The 16,258-nt window shown below is 42.8% G+C and overlaps 1 protein-coding gene across 1 annotated transcript in view; it reads left to right on the forward strand.

Moving 5' to 3' along the window:
* The window catches only part of LOC139278184 (dynein axonemal heavy chain 5-like), a 382,562-nt gene that overhangs the window by 269,624 nt on the left and 96,680 nt on the right, over nucleotides 1-16,258 (forward strand). The window contains exons 56-60 of the mRNA XM_070896837.1: nucleotides 3,246-3,513; nucleotides 10,600-10,723; nucleotides 11,162-11,269; nucleotides 11,914-12,028; nucleotides 13,559-13,735. Coding sequence (XP_070752938.1) covers nucleotides 3,246-3,513; nucleotides 10,600-10,723; nucleotides 11,162-11,269; nucleotides 11,914-12,028; nucleotides 13,559-13,735 — 792 coding nt within the window. The remainder of the gene's footprint in view (nucleotides 1-3,245; nucleotides 3,514-10,599; nucleotides 10,724-11,161; nucleotides 11,270-11,913; nucleotides 12,029-13,558; nucleotides 13,736-16,258) is intronic.

Raw genomic sequence — 16,258 nt, forward strand, 5'->3', positions numbered from 1 at the left:
GCAGACAATGGTTGGTGGCATGGAAGCTCAGACTGCTCTCCTGCAGTCTCAGCTGGATGCCATGCAATACCTTAGTGCTGTTATGCAGTCAGAGCAGATTGCCCTTGTCTTCCAGCAGCCAGACGCGAGCTTGATGTGGTGACTGGACGAGAGCTGGCACACCGGTCTGGCGCAGGATGAAGACATTGTGGCTACTGCCAGTATATGAGGCATTGACCACTACATGTGTGGTTGCATACCAACCGCACATTCAGTGAGTGGTAGCCTTTGCAGTTATGGAATACCTCAGGATTGTTATGCAGTGCCTGCAAAGTGACATGGGTGCAGTCAATGGCACCCTGCACCATGGGAAAGCCCGCTATCCTGACAAAGCCACATGCATGCTGGTGCTGCTTCTCTCTGGTCATGGGGAAGGAAATGTAGTTCCTCCTCCTTCTGTACAGAGCATCTGTGACCTCGCAGATGGAGCGATGGACGGCAAACTGGGAGCTGTTGGAGATGTCTCCTGTTGCACACTGGAAGGATCCACTGGCGTAGAAATAGAGCACGATGGTGACCTTGACTGCCTCTGAGAGAGCCGCCCTCACCCTGGTCTGAGGCTCGAGGTCTGGATGCAGGAGATGCCAGAGCTTTGTGAGCATATCCTTGCGGTAGCGCAGCCTTTGAAGACACTGTTCCTCAGTGAAATTGATGCAGGAGAACTGCTGCCAGAATACCCTGGGAGGGTAAGGCCTCCTGTTGCCAGCACTTTGGGCCTTCTCCCTCTGGCCACATTTTGTTGCCTCTCTCCCTGTCTTTCTCCATGTATTTCTCTCTGCCTTTCTCTCTGCATTTGTCTCTGCATTTGTCTCTGCCTATGCAGCCTCCGATGGTGACGTCGGCGCAGGAGGTCGCGTGCCAACAGCCCCCATGAAATGATATAAATGTTGTAATTTCACATTTGCCCACAATGAAACAAAGGAATGGTTAAGAGGTAGAACAGTCCTTGAAGTGAAACTTGTTCAAATCTGTCCAACAGCCATTTACACCCAATTAGTGCCCCCCAGACGAGCTAACGACAGGCGCACAGGAACCCAATTTCGGACCCTATATCTTAATTTTTGCTATAGTAACAATTATAACTTGAATATATATAGTGCCTTCAACATAGAAAATTGGCCCAAGGCATATCACAGAGGCGAAATCAGACAAAAATATACCAAAGAAGGAGATATTAGGAGGGGTGACCCAGAGCTTGGTCAAAGAGTTTTCGATCTTAAAGAAGGAGAGGGGGATGGAGAAGTTTAGGGAGGAAATTCCGGAGCATGGAGCTTAGATGGCTGAAGGCACAGCTGCCAATAGTAGGGCAAAGGGCGAGGGATGTACAAGAGGCCAGAGTCGGAGAAACACAGAATTCTGGGGTGAGGAGGTGGGTGAGTTATATCGCTGGATGAGGTTACAGATAGGGAGCATCAAGGCCATGAACAGATTTACAAAAACCTGTTGCATGGTTCAAATCCATACCATGAAACATTAAGGCCATAATGATGGTGACGAGCAATAACAGGAGATAGAAACTCGGGTTGAAATCGCCCTCATACAGCAAAAGACGGTATGTGTTGAATAAGGTATCAAATGGCTAAGACTATGTTGCAGGACGTAACAGAATCTTTAGTTCTGACATGTTGTAAACTGCTCCAAGTTACACTAACACTGGCAATTATGCAAATTCCTTGAGTGATGTACAGCCTTGCGACAATCTCACCTCGATATGCGGAAGGCCAACATGTTAAAATATCATCGCACAATATAAAAATACTAATCATGTAAGGAGAAAAATTGGGATTTGTATGTTTGTACACTGTCAGAATTATATATATCTGTAGTTTATGAGAAATATTTCATGAAACCTTCTGTTTCTCGAAAAAAAATTGACATAGGTAAATGTAAGAAATGAGTTTTACACATAATGCAGTGAAGAACTTTTCTAAAATCATGAACAATTCAGGGGTCCGAAAAGGAACCTCTAATGATTATGCTAGCATATGGTGAGAGTACATTCCACAACTTAGAATTAGGAAAGAAATGTTAACAAACCAAATAAAGGGTTGTTCTCTTCCCTAGTTCTGTAACTGACTTTGTAAATAGTGAGACTTTGTATTCAGTGTTTTATTTGTGTTACGGTTATTAGCCTGGATTTAAGCTAGGGCCGCTTTGCTAGTGAATGTCCGTCTGAGTAGAATCCCCGTCCGTCTTAGCCCAAAGCTGTTGACTCCACCCCCAGTTGTGAGGACAGGGTCAGTTGTATGGTCAGGATGGGCCACCAATGCCGACAGGGATGTATCAATGGTGCCTCCCCTCATCTACCTTGTGAGACAGAGTGGCCCACAACTGTTCCAGCTGAAGTTCCCTAAGGGACCAATTACCTAGATTTGGGGCTTTTCAAAAGGCGTCAGTAGAATTCATGCCAGCCCTCAGCAAAAGATCCACCCATGCAAGGCACCCATTGGTTTTAAAGCCTGTGGCAACCCATCCAGAGAGGTAGTCTATACTGAGTTTACAGTAAGGTCTATGTTTGGAGAGAAAGCTTATGCCATCTGTCTTATTTTTATATATTCAAGGAGAATAGAGAAATGCATAATTCACTGGTTGCTGTTCATTCATCTGCCATTCATCTTCAAAGCCTGCATTTCGATTTGGTAAGCGTGTATATCCAGTCCACTTTCAAAGAGAGGAGAATTCATGTGGCATATTCCAGGATCTGATGTACAGAGTAAGGGTTCTCTGTTACGATTCCTCGCTATTACTTACCTAGATATTGAGCATTCTGGGTCAGAGGGAACATAAGATCCACATACAGGATAGCCAGTAACTTTGAATCCAAGAAAATATCTTGTATAAATACCCCAAAACCTGACAGTGGCATAGTATAATTGGAAATAGTCTTTACTTGTACTGTTTTTAAAAAAAAACGCACATTGTAATTATTGTTACAACTTGTTTACAAACATTGTAATTATTGTTACAAACTCCAGCCAGTTTTGGCCAAGATACACCATCTTCTTCAGGGCTGACTGAATGTGGACCAAAATATTTGATCTCAAAACAATACCAAAATTGACTTGTTGATAATTGGATGGCAGTCAATGGAAAAGTTTTGTATTGGGTCGGGGGGTGGGGGTATATATTATTGCTATTGGACTTTTGGCAAATCAAAGTTCAGGTAGGTTAAATGTAATTTTTAATTTGTAATTTTTTTTTGGTAGGTTTCAAACCTTTTTACTCGAGATGAAATGGACGAAGTTAGCAGTGATCTCATACTTGTAATGAAGCAGGAGTATCCACGGCGACCTCCGACCAATGAGAACCTGTACGATTACTTTATGAGTCGGGTCCGGCAGAACTTGCATGTCGTGCTTTGTTTCTCACCAGTTGGAGAAAAGTTTCGCAATCGAGCTCTGAAATTCCCAGCATTGATTTCTGGGTGTACCATGGACTGGTTTAGCCGTTGGCCAAAAGACGCTCTAATTGCAGGTAGAGTTGTGTATGGAGCACACAGGACATTATATGACTGCAGTCAAGATTCTAAATTAAAAACATTAGCTATCCTGCTTTCCACCATTTCTCTCATTTTAACTATTTTTAATTGCCATTATCTTACCTGTTCTTCTTTTGCCTTAGCCATTGACTCATTTTTGGATTCTTCTGATACCATCATCATCATAGGCAGTCCCTCGAAATCGAGGAAGACTTGCTTCCACTCTAAAAGTGAATTCTCAAGTGACTGTACAGTCCAAAACGGGAATTACAGTCTCTGTCACAGACAGTCGTTGAAGGAAAGGGTGGGTGGGGAGTCTGGTCCAGCGTACTAAGCTTAAATAAAGGAGACTATGAAGGTATGAGGACGAAGTTGGCTCAAGTGGACTGGGAAAATAGATTAAAGTGTAGGACGGTTGATGAACAGTAGTGTACATTTAAGGAGTTATTTCACAACTCTCAAGAAAAATATATTCCAGTGAGGAGGAAAGGGTATAAGAGAAAAGATAGCCATCCGTGGCTAACTAAAGAAATAAAGAACAGCATCCAATTAAAAACAAGGACATACAAAGTGGCCAAAACTAGTGAGAGGACAGAAGATTGGGAAACTTTTAAAAGCCAGCAAAGGATGATGAAAAAAATGATTAAGATAGGGAAGATAGACCATGAAAATAAACTAGCACGAAATATAAAAACAGATAGCAAGAGTTTCTAAAGGTATATAAAAAAGAAAAGAGTGGCTAAAGTAAATGTTGATCCCTTAGAGGACGAGACTGGGGAATTAGTAATGGGGAACAAGGGGATGGCAGAAACTCTGAACAAATATTTTGTATCAGTCTTTACGGTAGAGGACACTAATAATATCCCAACAGTGGATAGTCAAGGGACTATGTGGGGGAGGAACTTAACACAATCACAATCACTAAGAAGGTGGTACCCAGTAAGATAATGGGACTAAAGGCAGATAAATCCCCTGGACCTGATGGCTTGCATCCTAGGGTCTTAAGAGAAGTAACGGGAGGGATTGTGGATGCATTGGTTGTAATTTACCAACATTCCCTGGATTCTGGGGAAGTCCCAGCAGATTGGAAAACTGCAAATATAATGCCCCTATTTAAAAAAGGAGGCAGACAAAAAGCAGGAAACTATAGACGAGTTAGCCTAACATCTGTACTTGGGAAAATGTTGAAGTCCATTATTAAAGAAGCAGTAGCAGGACATTTGGAAAAGCAAAATTCGGTCAGGTAGAGTCAACATGGATTTATGAAGGGGAAGTCATGAATGACAAATTTGCTGGAATTCTTTGAGGATGTAATGAACAGGGTGGATAAAGGGGAACCAGTGGATGTGGTGTATTTGGACTTCCAGAAGGCATTTGACAAGGTGCCACATAAAAGGTTACTGCACAAGATAAAAGTTCATGGGGTTGGGGGTAATACATTAGCATGGATAGAGGATTAGCTACCTAACACAAAACAGAGAGTCGGGATAAATGGGTCATTTTCCGGTTGGCAAACAGTGACTAGTGGGGTGCCGCTGCAATCGGTGCTGGGTCCTCAAATATTTACAATCTATATTAATGACTTGGATGAAGGGACCGAGTGTAATGTAGCCAAGTTTGCTGATGATACAAAGATGGGAGGAAAAGCAATGTGTGAGGAGGACACAAAAAATCTGCAAAAGGACATAGACAGGCTAAGTGAGTGGGCAAAAATTTGGCAGATGGTGTATAATGTTGGAAAGTGTAAGGTCATCCACTCTGGCAGAAAAAAATCAAAGAGCAAGTTATTATTTAAATGGAGAAAAATTGCAAAGTGCTGCAGTACAGCGGGACCTGGGGATACTTGTGCATGAAACACAAAAGGTTAGCAGGTAAACATAGAAACATAGAAACATAGAAAATAGGTGCAGGAGTAGGCCATTTGGTCCTTCAAGCCTGCACGACCATTCAATGGCTGATCATTTTCTCAGTACCCCTTTCCTGCTTTCTCTCCATACCCCTTGATCCCCTGAGCCGTAAGGGCCATATCTAACTCCCTTTTGAATATATCCAATGAACTGGCATCAACAACTCTCTGCAGCAGGGAATTCCACAGGTTAACAACTCTCTGAGTGAAGAAATTTCTCCTCATCTCAGTCTTAAATGGCCTACCCCTTATCCCAAGACTGTGTCCCCTGATTCTGGACTTCCCCAACATCGGGAACATTCTTCCTGCATCTAACTTGTCCAGTCCTGTCAGAACCTTATATGTTGCTATGCGATCCCCTCTCATCCTTCTAAACTCCAGTGTATAAAGGCCCAGTTGATCCAGTCTCTCTCCATGTGTCAGTCCTGCCACCCTGGGAATCAGCCTGGTGAACCTTCACTGCACTCCCTAAATAGTAAGAACGTCCTTCCTCAGATTAGGAGACCAAAACTGAACACAATATTCCAGGTGAGGCCTCACCAAAGCCTTGTACAACTGCAGTAAGACCTCCCTGCTCCTATACTCAAATCTCCTAGCTATGAAGCCCAACATACCACTTGCCTTCTTCACCGCCTGCTGTACCTGCATGCCAACTTTCAATGACTGATGAACCATGACACCCAGGTCTCGTTGCACCTCCCCTTTTCCTAATCTGCTGCCATTCAGATAATATTCTGCCTTTGTGTTTTTGCCCCCAAAGTGGATAACCTCACATTTATCCACATTATATTGCATCTGCCATGCATTTACCCACTCACCTAACCTGTCCAAGTCACCCTGCAGCCTCTTAGTGTCCTCCTCACAGCTCAAACTGCCACCCAGTTTAGTGTCATCTGCAAACTTGGAGATATTACACTCAATTCCTTCATCTAAATCATTAATGTATATTGTAAAGAGCTGGGGTCCCAGTACTGAGCCCTGCGGCACTCCATTAGTCACTGTCTGCCATTCTGAAAAGGACCCGTTTATCCCGACTCTCTGCTTCCTGTCTGCCAACCAGTTCTCTAGCCATGTCAGTACATTACCCCCAATACCATGTGCTTTGAATTTGCACACCAATCTCTTGTGCGGGACCTTGTCAAAAGCCTTTTGAAAGTCCAAATACACCACATCCACTGGTTCTCCCTTGTCCACTCTACTAGTTACATCCTCAAAAAATTCCAGAAGATTTGTTGAGCATGATTTCCCTTTCATAAATCCATGCTGACTTGGACCGATCGTGTCACTGCTTTCCAAATGCGCTGCTATTTCATCCTTAATAATTGATTCCAACATTTTCCCCACTACTGATGTCAGGCTAACTGGTCTATAATTACCCATTTTCTCTCTCCCTCCCTTTTTAAAAAGTGGTGTCACATTAGTTATCCTCCAGCCCATAGGAACTGATCCAGATTCGATAGATTGTTGGAAAATGATCACCAATGCATCCACTATTTTTAGGGCCACTTCCTTAAGTACTCTGGGATGCACACTATCAGGCCCCCGGGGATTTATCGGCCTTCAATCCCATCAATTTCCCTGACACAATTTCCCGCCTAATAAGGATATCCTTCAGTTCCTCCTTCTCACTAGACCCTCGGTCTCCTAGTACTTCTGAAAGGTTATTCAGCAAGTGATCAGGAAGACCAACGAAATTTGGCCTTTATTGTAAAGGGGAGGGAGTATAAAAACAGTTATACAGGGTATTGGTGAGGTCACACCTGGAATACTACGTTCATTTTTGGTCTCTGTATTTAAGAAAGGATATACTTGCATTGGAGGCAGTTCAGAGAAGGTTCACTAGGTTGATTCCGGAGATGAGGAGTTGACTTATGAGGAAAGGTTGAGTAGGTTGGGCCTCTACTCATTGGTATTCAGAAAAATGAGAGGTGATCTTATCGAAATGTATAAGATTATGAGGGGGCTTGACAAGGTGGATGCAGCGAGGATGTTTCCACTGATAGGGGAGACTAGAACTAGGGGGCATAATCTTAGAATAAGGGACCGCCCATTTAAAACTGAGAATGAGCAGGAATTTCTTCTCTCAGAGGGTTATAAATCTGTGGAATTCGCTGCTCAGAGAGATGTCGAAGCTGGGGCATTGAATAAATTTAAGACTGAGATAGACAGCTTCTTAATCAATAATGGACTAAGGGGTTATGGGGAGCGGGCAGGGAGGTGAACCTGAGTCCATGATCGGGTCAGCCATGATCGTATTAAATGGCGGAACAGGCTCAAGGGGCCGAACGGCCTACTCCTGCTCCTATTTCTTATGTTCTTATGTTTGCCGCACGCTCCTTCTGCTGTCTGCGCTTGGTTTCTGCATGCTGTCGGCGACGAGACTCTAGGTGCTCAGCGCCCTCCCGGATGCTCTTCCTCCACTTAGGGCGGCTTGGGCCAGGGATTCCCAGGTGCCGGTGGGAATGTTACACTTTATCAAGGAGGCTTTGAGGATGTCCTTGAAATGTTTCCTTTGCCCATCTGGAGCTCGTTTGCCGAGTTGCAAGATCCTGCAGATCCACTGGGAGGATAGACGCACCGTCAGTATTCTCGCTCAGGCCAACCTCGCCCGACACGAGACTCCCAAAGCAAGCGCTTTACTCGGAAGTCTTCTGATACCTTGCCTAAGTGAACATTCTTCATGTATGAGCCAAAGCTAATTGACTATGGGAGGCCTCCTGTTTTCACCAAATGTCTGTCAATGTGCACTTTCCAGCAAGAGTTCCTGGATAGTGATTAGGAGCAAGGATCTTGGCTGACTTTGCTCATCCCTCCACTGAGTCTAGGGTGCTGAGGCCAATTGATGCCTTTAGCCTCTGAGTCATCAGGGAAACTCCTAATTTTAACCTTCAGACAGTTGGTCATCACTTTTGCTTTCCCAATGAAATGAAATTTATTTTGGAGAGTAAGGGTTAACATTTTTATCTTGGGCTAGGCAATGATAATTTAATAATGACCTTTTAACACCCTCGTGGTAACACAGTAGTATTCTTGTTATAGTAACATTGTTTCATGGTACATGTACTTTTTTTGGTTCTACACAACTAATTTTCATGTCAAAAAACAAAAAGTTATTTGAAAATGCTGCAAATTGCTGATATTTTAAAGAATGATGCTGCACGAAAAAGTCAAATAGATCAGAAAAATTGGATTTAAGTAACTTGATAAATGGATCCAGCAGACTCCAATTGGACTTACTCTCCTAAGCACTGAACAATTAGATTTGAAGACAGGCCAATTTTAAATTAACTTTATTCCTATATATTTGGGAAATTGCTTCTTTCCTGGAGCAAAACAGAAAGAAGATTGTTTCATACAACATAAATGGCCAGTACATTATGCAGTAACCTGATGTTGAAATATGAAATTACCCTATTAATTTCAACTGCATGATAGTCTTGACAATTTCTGTACATATTGCTCTCAACATTTCCATCACAAGTCATTATGACAATCTTTTTGAAAATTCAATTAATGGAGAAATGGATAATGACATTTCCAAAGCAATTGATACCCAAAATAGAGCAGTGAGTCAGAGAGCTAGGTTACAAAATATACTTTGTAAAAATTACAATTTGGCCATCGAGGTGTTTGGAATTGAACCAATGATTTTGTGTCAAGTCTCAGATGAAAAACTCATCGTAGCCATTTGGGCAAAAGAGAAAAACATGTGTCTGAATTTTGTACTCAGCAAAATGATGCATGTTAATGTTGGGAATGGAACATTTTTCATTTCAGGCATCTATTGTCTGTACTCCCAGGCCAGGTATAGACCAGGGAAATGCTCCACAGTGCCCCATTAATTTACTTATGTCTCGACCACAGAAGAGAACCCTTTTCTGCATCAGTGTGACTTTGTTCCATTTCAGTTATCCTGTAGTCTCTTTGATTGGGATTGATGAGGATAAATTTTCCGAATGCATGAATCTGTAAGACAAAAAACGTAGTAAGTTTTGTTTCCAAACAACATATTGTCATAAATATAAAAACAGTTAATTCTGCTCATGTAAGCGGCATTGATTTTCCATTGACAGGCACCAACATTTAACCCACATAACACTAAGTCCTGCTTGTACATCATTCAGGAGTCTTGCCCAGTGGGAGCACATATGACAAAATGAGCACACATAGGTGACCCATGATTTTCCACGGACTGAAGATCACAGGCTGTGTATCCAAGATTTCATGATACGCACTCTCTGTGCAGCGAGGCCCTGCCCCAGGAATGTGCAATAGGAACATTTATCCTTCAGTACCAAATTTGGGCAGTTTTGTGCTGTGGATGTGAAATGGACTGAACTGTTAAAACACATTTCACATAGGACTCCCGCAGCCAGCAGACAGGGCAGACTTTTATCTCATCTGTCTGTGTTGCATTCGGGCCCAGGATCCAAAGATGAAAGGCCAGTGACTCATCCACTGCACCACTTATTCCCTGTGTGCAGTTATTTCAAAATCTTTGTAAACCTGCAATCAGCTGTATTTTCTATTGCAGGAAGGTACAGTACTCCCAGTTTATTTAGATCCATTTCAGAGATATAGGAGATAATTTTAATCCCCAAAAACGGGTGGGTTGGGGTCAGGTGGGATGTAAGCATTTTTAAAATCACAAACCTGACCCCAACCCACTACCAACTAGCCTACTTCCGGGTTTAACAGAAGCAGGATGGTGGAGAGTTGGGGCAACCATCATGCACCCAGGAGACGGGTTGGTCATTTAGATATTGAGGATGCATGCCTCACATTTAACCTGCCTTCCAGGTGTAATCCTGGCCGTGTGGGTTTCCCAGGCCTCGATAACCCTGGCAGCTCAAGAGAGGTAGGGGCTGTTGCCTTTCCAGCACTGCTTGTGGACCAGGAGGAGCAGGAGTGCCTCCCTCCCGCACCTCAAGCTTACCTTTTTCCCTGCCATCATATAACCAAAACTCCACAGCATGCGGGGAAATCCGAACTTCCACTTCTGGGTTTCCCAAACAAAACTCCTCCCCCACCCCCCACCGCTTACGGAACCCGTCCCTGTCAATACCGGGCTATAATGGCTTCTAGCTACGGGGATCCTTTTGAAACAACAAAAATGGCAACTATTTTAAAATGTCTTGTTTTTAAGACTTTAAAAATTTTACTTATTTTTCTTTAGTGTCCGAACACTTCTTGTTCTCATTTGAGATTGATTGCACTATGCTTGTGAAACAGCAAGTGGTGGAGTGCATGGGTACCTTCCAAGATGGTGTAGCAGAGAAATGTGTGTTGTACTTCGAAAGGTGAGTCAACCAACTGACTGATAAATTGCCAATGAATTCAGAGAAATTAAAAATGGCAAATATTGGAATCTTTTAATGTATGGGTGCTTACATCTGAATGGTATTTTGGTAAATGTGTTGTGTGTGTATATCAGTTACTCAGAAATAAGAAACATAACTTTAAGATGTGAAGGTCACACCTGAAATTCTGTGTAAGCAATAGAGTTGGCCTCTGTAGCACAATGACCTGACGCAGCATGATTGGCATGACCTTGAAATTATCTCTAACAGTTTCAGTTACATATGCGTGTTAATGTTAAATGTATATGTTAACATTGTCATAAAATGTTTTCTGCAGCAGCTGAGTCAAACAAATAGTAAATTATGTTCCTGCAGATTTTGTCACAAATACCAAACATAATTGTACTAAGATAACCAGCTTTGATTTTCCATTGACAGATACCGGCGTTCAACCCATGTTACACCCAAGTCCTATCTGTCCTTCATTCAGGGCTATAAAGCTGTGTACCAGGAGAAACAGTCAGAGCTGCAGACTGTGGCAGAAAGGTGGCGTAAGCTGGCTCATCCTGCAATATGCATTCTCTGTTCTTTTAAAAAATGTATCATGTATATTATTGCAAAAAAAGAAATAACTTGCATTTATATAGCACCTTTCACGACCTCAAGACATTCCAAAGCACTTTACATCCAATGAAGTACTTTTGAAGTGTGTCACTGTTGTAATATAAGAAATGTGGCAGCCAATTTGCTCACAGTAAACTCCCACAAACAATGTGATAATGACCAGATAATTTGTTTCTTTATGATTTGATTCAGCGATAAATTTTTGCCAGGACATCATGAGAACTCCCCTGCACCACTTCAAATAGTGGGATGGGATCTTTTACATCCACCTGAGAGGGCTGGTTTAATAGCTCTTCCAAAAGGCTGCACCTCTGACAAGTACAGCACTCCCTGAGTATTAAAAGCACTCCCTCAGTACTGCACTGGAGTGTCAGCCTTGATTTTGTGCTTAAGTTTCTGGAGTGGGACTTGAACCCACAGCCTTCTGATTCAGAGGTGAAAATGCTACCACTGTTAGGCTAACACCTAAGAGGATGAGAGCTAGATTTAGCATTGGATTGTTTTCGTTCTGTTGATTAAAGGCATATGTGGAACTGGGAATAATGTTTGTCTTTTTCCTGCTAAAGAATGAAGACTGGTTTGCAGAAGTTGAAGGAAGCCTCGGAATCTGTTGTGGCCCTTAGCAAAGAACTGGAAATAAAAGAAAAGGAACTTAAAATAGCCAATGACAAGGCTGATATGGTAATTAGATGTGAAACTCACTTAACAATGAAGGGAGGTTAAAAGGCATCAATTTCATTTTTGGAGGTTTATTCAAAATATTATTCTTCAAAAATGTTTTTATTCCATGATACATTTTAAAATGATTATGCTAACTATGTACACTGATACTGATTTTGAATCGGTACTAATTGTGCAATTTTTGCAGGATGTCACTAATATGTGGTTCATATTCTATTAAATGATGGAGATTACTGACTGTATTTAAATTAAATAATCAATGTATATTGTTGCTTCTGACCCACTTTTACACCAAGGCTGCAATATCCTATAGTAGTGCCAGGGAGGGATGATTAAAGTAGCTCCATAAGATAAAGTGACATTCTTTTAATGTTCCCCTACCTCCATTTATTCTCTTTCTAGAAAGTTAAATATTTATGTTAAGAATTATTACAGTGCATTGAAAGTCATTGCCAAGAGTTATTTCACAACAAATATTGTAATAAATTTTAGAAGTTGAGTTTGCTGTCCTGTGTTTCAATATGGGTGTTGTAATCTCAATCTGCCAAAACATTTAGAATGGTTCCAACCCACATGCCATAGATTGGCAAGATGCAAGCCTAAGCCTGAGTCAGAATACACTCTGACTTATTAAACTACTCCAATGCTTTCCTGGCTGGTCTCCTATCTTCCACCCTCTGTAAACTTCAGCTCATCCAAAACCCTGCTGCCCATATCCTAATTTGCACCAAGTCCCGTTCACCCATCACCCCTGTGCTCATTGGCTCCCAGCTCACGACCACCTCAGTTTTAAAATTTTCATCCTCAAATTCAAAAATCTGCAAGGCCTCGCTCCTCACTACCTCTGTAACATCCTCCAGCCCTAAACCCCTCCGAGAACTTTGCCTCCTTCAATTCTGGTCTTGTACATCGCCAACTTCCTTCACCTCACCATTGGCGGCCGTGCCTTCAGCCATCTAGGCCCCAAGCTCTAGAATTCCCTCCCTAAACCTCTCCGCCTCTCTCTTCTCCTTTAAGACCCTCCTTAAAACCTACCTCTTTGATCATCTGTTCTTATGCCTCCTTCTTTGGCTCAATGTCAAATCTTGTCAGATTACTCTCCTGTGGATGTTTTACTACGTCAAAGGTGCTATATAAATGCAAGTTGTTGTTATTGACTGTCCTTCAGAAAAGGCATGAAGAGTGGGTGTAGGATAGCAGGCTTAAAGAGAGGAGAAAATAAAGATTTTAAAAGGAGAGGAATAAAATTGTTTGTTGCCTGCAAATAGCACCACAAATGTAGCCATGGTGCCTCATTTACTACACATCCATGCAGCTTTGGCAGTGCCCGCACAACTTGATTTAGAACATGTAATATTTTGGATGTGCTAAAATGTATTCCTGCCACTGTATAGATGGCATGAGCCAGTTTAATGTTGCAGAAGGATGAGATACATTGGTTCTTTATGAAGTTGGAAAGAAATCTCGTTACAGATTCTTTAGACTAATATGAGTAATTAACAATTACAGTTATTAACTGTTGTTTCATAGGTGCTGAAAGAGGTGACTGTGAAGGCTCAGGCTTCAGAGAGAGTGAAAATGGAAGTACAAAAGGTTAAAGACCGAGCCCAGGCAATTGTGGACAGTATATCTGCAGATAAGGCTGTGGCTGAGCAAAAACTTGAAGCTGCCAGACCGGCACTGGAGGAAGCTGAGGCTGCACTGCAGGTGAACAAGGGCTATATGTAATGTCATATCTGTGACAGTATTTCTGTGACAAATTATAAAAGAATGACAGTTCAAAAAAATACCTGCCGCTGAGATATTTTAAATGGTTATGTACAATTCTGTCTTGCTGCATGCTATCCCCAGTGTTAATATTTTCTGAAGTTATTTTGAAGCATGTACAATGGATGCTGTGTCCATTTAGATTGAAGGGATTTTTTCTCCTCCGAAATACAAGCCAGTCTAGTCAATATCAAATATCGCAGCGTTTAAATCTACATTTCAGAGACGCATTGCTAGAATGGGGTTTACTTCCATCCATGCTGCATCCAAGTATGTTTGGACGCTTACGTGAAGCATTTTCTATTGAGATCAGTGTAAATTGTGCAAGCAGCCTTATTCCTTTATACAGATAGTATATTTTTACCACAGTTGGTTTCAGAGATAAAACCGAACCTGTTCGGATGCAGGATAATTGGGTAATCTACACTTTAGTGAGGTGAAACCCTCATTAGTTAGAAGCACCTTGGAAACAGACACTGCCGGACACAATTGGCCCATCGACATTGTCCTTCTCGGAGATATTTATACACAGGAAACAGGAGTTGATCAATGGAAACGGATAGCCGCCATTGTCATTTATAGCATCACAGGAGCAGTAATTAATGAAAAATGTCTGAAACTGCTGGCAAGAAGCAGCCTCGAAGTAAACTGTAAGGGCCGGATTTTCGGCAGGTTTGCGACCGGGTTTTCACTACGATTTGACCCTCCACAGCGAAAACCCTGCCGCAAAGCCCAGGCAGGATCCTCGGCAGCGCTTCCAAGTACGGCCGGGCAGAGGTGCGCCGACATGCAACAACTCGGATTGCATTTGCGTCCGAATTTCGGCACTCTCCCGACCCATACACCATGCCCAGAATAGTGACAGGTCAAACCTGTTGGTGCAGCCCTGCCAGAAATGGTAAGTATGAAAACCTGTTAAAGTTTTTATTCTTAAAATTTTTTTGCAGTGATTACACAGTTAAGGGTCTTGTAAATGTTTTGGAATGTTTTTTGGAATCCCCCCACCCAAGGCCTCTCTCGCAGCACTCCCAGCCCCAGACTAAAGTTGCCGAAACGTATGTTTTGCGCCGCGAATGCTTGTGCAACGCCTCCCTTACCGATACACTCCTGGTGCAGACGTAAAGGCCGAATGTTCAGCCTAAAAACGGTAGCCAACAGCCGAAAATCCAGCCCAAGGACTTGCTTACTGGGAGGCTGAAAGATGGTGATGTGTACTTGTATCACATCTCGCTTTATAAGGATATGTTTGACAGTTTGATGGAAAGCATTTTCATGAAGGTGTTCTGATTCTGTTTAAGGTAAATGTTCCTCACTAAAGGGTTTGCTTGATTTCAATTTTTTTTAATACTTTGTTTCTGCGAATGTGCTGTGCCACAAAGAGGTCAGCAAATGAGTATGACCCACATAATGGCCGCGATTTCCCCTACTGAGGCGGGAGAGAGGCAGGTGACGTTGGGGATGGATTCGAACCCCATTCCTGGCTCCATGTCCGCATCATCGGCCAGTTTACTTAGAGACTATATCCACATTCATTTTGACAGTTGTGCTGTCAGTGTTGTGCAGCATTGAGCTGCTGCAAACACTGACAAGCACTGCACAAAGGTGGACGGCTGCACCCATGCTCTCCCATGATTCCCTCCATATGCTTATGAAGGGAGTCACAGCACGTAGGGAGGTTCCCTTCCCTTCCAATGGGCGGTAGAAGCTTCCCTAGGACACTAGCGCAGCCTGGTTGCACATTGCACAGGATGGCACAAGCAGGGATGTCGTCAGGAGGACCTAGCTACAGTGGCGCAAACATTTCAATGATCTCAGTAGATCATGAAATATTACTGCAAAGCCACACTCAGCCTCATCCTGCTGTGCCACTCCTCATATCCCAATCATTCTGCCTTTCCTACCCTACTCCTGCACATCCTTACACACACCAACTTACCTTGCACCTCCACCCATCCCTCTCTATCTGCATTATCACTTCCCCATCTCACTAGTCACCCCTCACACTCACCTCATTCTTGTCCAATCATACCAACTAACAACACACAAGTGTCTTTTATCCAATGTTCATGTCATGTTTCTGTTAATGTGTTATCAAACATTGAAATCTTTATTTTCAACACATTTCCTTCTTGGACAGATTTATGTGCAACTTAGTGAATTGCAGTGAATGGTAAGACATAAGGGTACCCCCGCAATGGTGATGAGTGTGAAAGGGATGGCTAGGGCATTACAGTGATGCTTTATGGTGCTGGTGTGGGGTGATGCCAATCTGGTGCATCATGTGGCAGCCAGAGTGTGCAGCATCAAGTGAAGTAAATGTGGCCATGGTAAGGCCATCCCTGGCCTCCCGGGCAGCAATGTGGTCATGTGCTGATGCCCTGTGTCCTGTGCAGCATCAGGTGATTGCGGGGAAGGTTGGTGGTGTTGTTGGTGATGTTGGTGTGCCTGGTGATGTTGGTGTTG

The sequence above is a fragment of the Pristiophorus japonicus genome, chromosome 13, assembly GCF_044704955.1.
Source record: "Pristiophorus japonicus isolate sPriJap1 chromosome 13, sPriJap1.hap1, whole genome shotgun sequence".
Taxonomy (NCBI): domain Eukaryota; kingdom Metazoa; phylum Chordata; class Chondrichthyes; family Pristiophoridae; genus Pristiophorus; species Pristiophorus japonicus.